Source organism: Chiloscyllium plagiosum, chromosome 30, assembly GCF_004010195.1.
Source record: "Chiloscyllium plagiosum isolate BGI_BamShark_2017 chromosome 30, ASM401019v2, whole genome shotgun sequence".
Taxonomy (NCBI): Eukaryota; Metazoa; Chordata; class Chondrichthyes; order Orectolobiformes; family Hemiscylliidae; genus Chiloscyllium; species Chiloscyllium plagiosum.
The window spans coordinates 37979103-37984201 of NC_057739.1; the positions used below are offsets into that span (position 1 = coordinate 37979103).

The 5099-nt window shown below is 41.6% G+C and overlaps 1 protein-coding gene across 2 annotated transcripts in view; it reads right to left on the reverse strand.

Annotated features, from left to right (window-relative positions):
• Positions 1 to 5099, reverse strand: part of ass1 (argininosuccinate synthase 1) — a 162714-nt gene that overhangs the window by 127022 nt on the left and 30593 nt on the right. For both annotated transcript variants that reach the window (XM_043720419.1, XM_043720420.1), the window contains exon 3: positions 2831 to 2899. In XM_043720419.1, the coding sequence (XP_043576354.1) occupies positions 2831 to 2899 (69 nt within the window). The remainder of the gene's footprint in view (positions 1 to 2830; positions 2900 to 5099) is intronic.

Genomic DNA, 5099 nt, shown 5'->3' on the forward strand with positions numbered 1-5099 from the left:
TGTGTGTGTGTGTGTGTGTGTGTGTGTGTGGTGTGTGTGTGTGGTGTGTGTGTGGTGTGTGGTGTATGTGTGGGGTGTGGGGTGTGTGTGGTGTGTGTGGGGTGTGTGGGGTGTGTGGGGTGTGTGGGTGTGTGTGTGTGTAATGAGCTGCCAGAAGTAGTGGTGGAGACTAGTAAATTGCAACATTTAAAAAGCATCTGGATAGATATATGAATAGGAAGGGTTTGGAGGGTTTGGAAGTGTTTGCATGCTGGAAGGTGGGACTAGATTGGTTTGGGATATCAGGTCAGCATGGACGAGTTTGACCGAAGGGTCTGTTTCCGTGCTGTACATCCCTATGACTCTGAGATGGGCTTCAGATTGGTTCCACAGGTCGGCGCAACATTGAGGGCTGAAGGGCCCTGACACTGCACTGTAATGTTCTATCTCCTATCTGTGATCGTGTCTTATTCCCTACCCCTCAATTTTTTATTTGGCGTAATAAACTTCGGGGAATCTCAGTACTTAGCTCATCCAAACACAGATACCCCTTTATTCAAATTGTTTAAAATAGGATTTCACTTTTGCAAAACCATGCTGACTCTGCCTGATTGCACTGAGGTTTTCTAAACGCCCAGTAATAACTTCCATTATTAAAAGAATCCAGCAGTTTCCTGTGGCAGACATTAAACTAACTGATGTGCAGTGTTCTGTTTTCCATCTCCCCTCTCTTTTCCAAACTGTTGAAACCTTTTCTGGGATCTTGGGGATTTTTGAAAATTAAAATCAACGTACCCGCTATAGCAGCAGCTACTTCTTTAATTATTCAGTCCATCAAGATTTGGAGACTTAATTGTCAGCCTAATTTAATTCTCATAATTTTCAGTATTTCATTGTGATTTTAGTTGTTTGTAGCTCCTCATTCCCTTTCATCTCTTGATTCATAATCATTTCTGGATACAATTTAAATCCTCTACAGTGAAGATAGATGCATAATGTCTTAAATTTATCTGCATTTACTTTCCTTTATTAATCCCCCAAATTCAATTTCCAGGTCACTTCTGTTACCTTTTTCCTTATTAAATCCCTGCAGAAGCTCTTGCTATCTTATTTTTAATATTACTAGCCAGTGTCCTGTACTTAATTGTTTTCCCCTTGGGAATAGTAATTTAGTCATTCTTGGCCATTATTTTTATTTGCTTCAATCTTCTGATGCAATATTCATCTCTGTAGAATTATACATCTTTTCCTTCAATTTCATTTGCTCTTTCACTTCCTTAGTAGGTCACAGATTGTGATCCTTCCTTAGAATCTTTTATTTTGCAAAGTAACTTTTCGGAGTGTTCTGAATTATCTCCTTAAAATGTCACTTGTTTTGGATAAGGCTGAAGATAACAGGAACTGATAAGAAGCGTAACAGTGGGCTGTTATGCTGAGTCAGTCAGGTTTGCTAAGAGTCTGCAGGAAATTAGGTCTGCCAAGAGTCTGCTAGCTACCTGATGGAATGGTACTCTGAAAGCTTGTACTCCCAAATAACCCTTTGGACTATAACCTAGTGTTGTGTGATTTTTTTTTAAAACTTTGTCCACCCCAGTCAACAAGGGCACCTCCACATCAGGACTTCAAAAGATTCACATTGTACAAGAAGTATCGTACAACAGGAGGTGTGGCAAAGATGTCAAGCAGAGTTTTAGTCTGGCCAGCTGCAAACTCTCCCGGGTAATAACATTTGGGTTTAGTTACAGAAGTCAGGGTAGTAAAAGTCAGTGATTGAGGTTTATCTCAGTTAAAAGGGTGTGTTATTTGTTTATTTAATAAATGAATTGTGGTTTTTTTAGAGCTCCAAGTGTCTCTGCTGTACTTCATCTATGTATTTACTGTTGTGTCTCAGAGACAGGCAACACTTGGAGCTAGCTGCATCTTCGTGCCTTTTAATTACTCTTGTGCAAGTTCAAAAACATGACTGAGAGCTCTCAGACTCTCCTTTTCATGCAGTTTGAGCTCTTGAACTTCTCCCGTCTCACGTTTTTGAGCTCTCAGATCTCTGCCCTTGCACAATTTGAGAGTTCTCAAGCAAAGGGGTTTTAATGTCAGGAAAAGGAATCAGTCAGTCATTTAGGACTAGGATGAGGAAGATTTTCTTGACTCAGGGTGTAAATCTCTAACCCAGAGAGCTGTGGGGATGCTAATTTGAGGAATATATTCAAGAATGAGATTGATATATTGTTGCACAAAAAGGGAATTAAGAGATGAGGATAGAGGAAGAAAGTGGACTGATGTAGGATAGCAAGGATGACATTCAATTTCTGAGCAGGTTTGAGGAGCCATCTGAGCTCATTCACCTTCTATTTCACATGTTCTTATTATGGAAGCAACCACCTTTTCTGCCACTCCATAGTGCAACATACTTGAAATACCAAGGTACTGCCACAAAAGTCATTCTATTTTGGATTATTTAAATATGACAATATGACTACTATAACACAGTGGTTATGTTACCAGAGACCTGAAATAATTTTCCACAGACAGGCTTTTTAAATCCCATCGTGACAGCTGGAAAATTAAATTTCAGTTTATTAAAAATACATGTAATAAAAAGCTAGTATCAGTAATGAAGATCATAAATTATCAGGTTGTCATAAAAAGCCATCTGACTTACTATTCTACATGATGTCGCCTTTACTGGTTCTGTCTTTGTGAGACTCCAGACTAACAGAAATGTGATTGACTTTTAGTGCCCTCCAAATTAGCCTAGCAAGTCACGTAGTTGAGTTCAAAAAGTTGCACACTACTTTCTTCTCTAGGGCTATTAGGAATGAACAAAACATGAATGAATTTTTTAAAACTTCACCTTTTTAGCTCCCAGCGATACTGCTTTTGCTCGAGCAGCCTCAAAATCTTCATCCTGTCCTACGTCAGCCTATTTGTGATTAAAAAAAAGAGCGGTTTAGAACATAGAACAGTACAGCACAGTACAGGCTCTTTGACCTTCGATGTTTTTTATCCTACTTTAAGATCAGACTAACCTACATACCCTTTATTTTACTATCATCCAAGAGTCACTTAAATGTCCCTATATATCTGACTGTATTACCACTGCTGGCAGTTCATTCCAAGCACCCACCACTCTCTGCATAAAGAATCACCTTAAAATTATGCTCCCTTCCGATAGTCATTTCTGTCCTAGGAAAAAGTCTCTGGCTTTCCACTCTATCTCTGCCTCTCATCATCTTGTACACCTCTATCAAGTCATCTGTCATCCTTCTTTGCTCCAATGAGAAAAGCCCTAGCTCCCTCAATCTTTCTTTATAAAGATGAGAAATAAGAAAGGGATGATCACCTTACTGGGATTGTATTATAGTCAGAGGGAAATTGAGAAACAAATCTGTAATCTTTAAGAGTAATAGGGTGGTTATGGTAGGGGATTTTAACTTTCCAATCATAGACTGGGACTGCCACAGCGTTAAGGGTTTAGATGGAGAGGAATTTGTTAAGTGTGTACAAGAAAACTTTCTGATTCTGTATGTGGATGTACCTACCAAAGAAGGTGCAAAATGTGGAGAAAGTGAGGTCTGCAGATGCTGGAGATCAGAGCTGAAAATGTGTTGCTGGAAAAGCGCAGCAGGTCAGGCAGCACCCAGGGAACAGGAGAATCGACGTTTTGGGCATAAGCCCTTCTTGACCTACTCTTGGGAAATAAGGCAGGGCAGGTGACTGAGGGGTCAGTAGGGGAGCACTTTGGGGCCAGCGACCATAATTTTATTTGATTTAAAACAGTGATGGAAAAGGATAGACCAGATCCAAAAGTTAAAGTTCTAAATTGGAGAAAGGCCAATTTTGTTAGGCAAGAACTTTCGAAAGCTGATTGGGGGCAGATATTCACAGGTAAAGGGATGGCTGGAAAACGGAAATCTTCAGAAATGAGATAACAAGAATCCAGAGAAAGTATATTTCTGTCAGGGTGAAAGGAAAGACTGGTAGGTATAGGGAATGCTGGATGACTAAAGAAATTGAGGGTTTGGTTAAGAAAAATAAAGGAAGCATATGTAAGGTATAGACCGGATAGATTGAGTGAATCCTTAGAAGAGTATAAAGGCAGTGGGAGTATACTTAAGAGGGAAATCAGGAAGGCAAAAAAGGGGACATGAAATAGCTTTGGCAAATATAATTAAGGAGAATTCAAAAGGTTTTTACAAATATATGTTAAGAACAAAAGGGTAAAGAGGGAGAGAACAGGGCCCCTCAAAGATCAGTAAGGCAGCCTTTGTGTGGAGCTACAAGAGATGAGGGAGATACTAACGAGTATTTTGCATCAGTATTTACTGTGGAAAAGGACATGGAAGGTATCAAATGTAGGGAAATAGATGGTGACATCTTAAAAAATGTCCATATTACAGAGGAGGAAGTGCAAGATGTCTTGAAACGCATAAAAGGTGGATAAATCCCTAGGACTTGGTCAGGTGTACCCGAGAACTCTATGGGAAGCTAGGAAAGTGATTGCTGGGCCTCTTGCTGAGGTATCTGTATCATCAATAGTCACAGGTGAGGTGCCAGAAGACTGGAGGTTGGCTAACATGATGCCACTGTTCAAGAAGGGTGGTAAGGACAAGCCAGGGAACTATAGACCAGTGAGCCTGACCTCAGTGGGCTGGAGGGATCCGGCTGAGACAAGGTGGGGGGAGGGGGGATGAAGAAACTGGTGAAGTCCAAGTTCATCCCCTGCGGTTGGAGGGTTCCCAGTCGGAAGATAAGACGCTCCTCCTCCGACCGTCGGGTTGTTGTGGTTTGGCGGTGGATGAGTCCAATGACCTGCATATCCTCGGTGGAGTGGGAGGGGGAGTTGAAATGCTGTGCCACAGGTTGGTTGGGTTGGTTCGTCCGGGTGGCCCAGAGGTGCCCAGAGAGAGCACCTACTCCGACCTATCACCCTCACCTTGACCTCTCTCCACCTATCACATTTCCAACTCCCCTCCTCCAACTCCCTCCTCCCTACCTTTTATCTTCTCCTGCTGAACACTCTCTGCTCATTCCTGAAGAAGGGCCTGTGCCCGAAACGTCGAATCTCCTGTACCCTGGATGCTGCCTGACCTGCTGTGCTGTTCCAGCAATAAAGTTTCAAC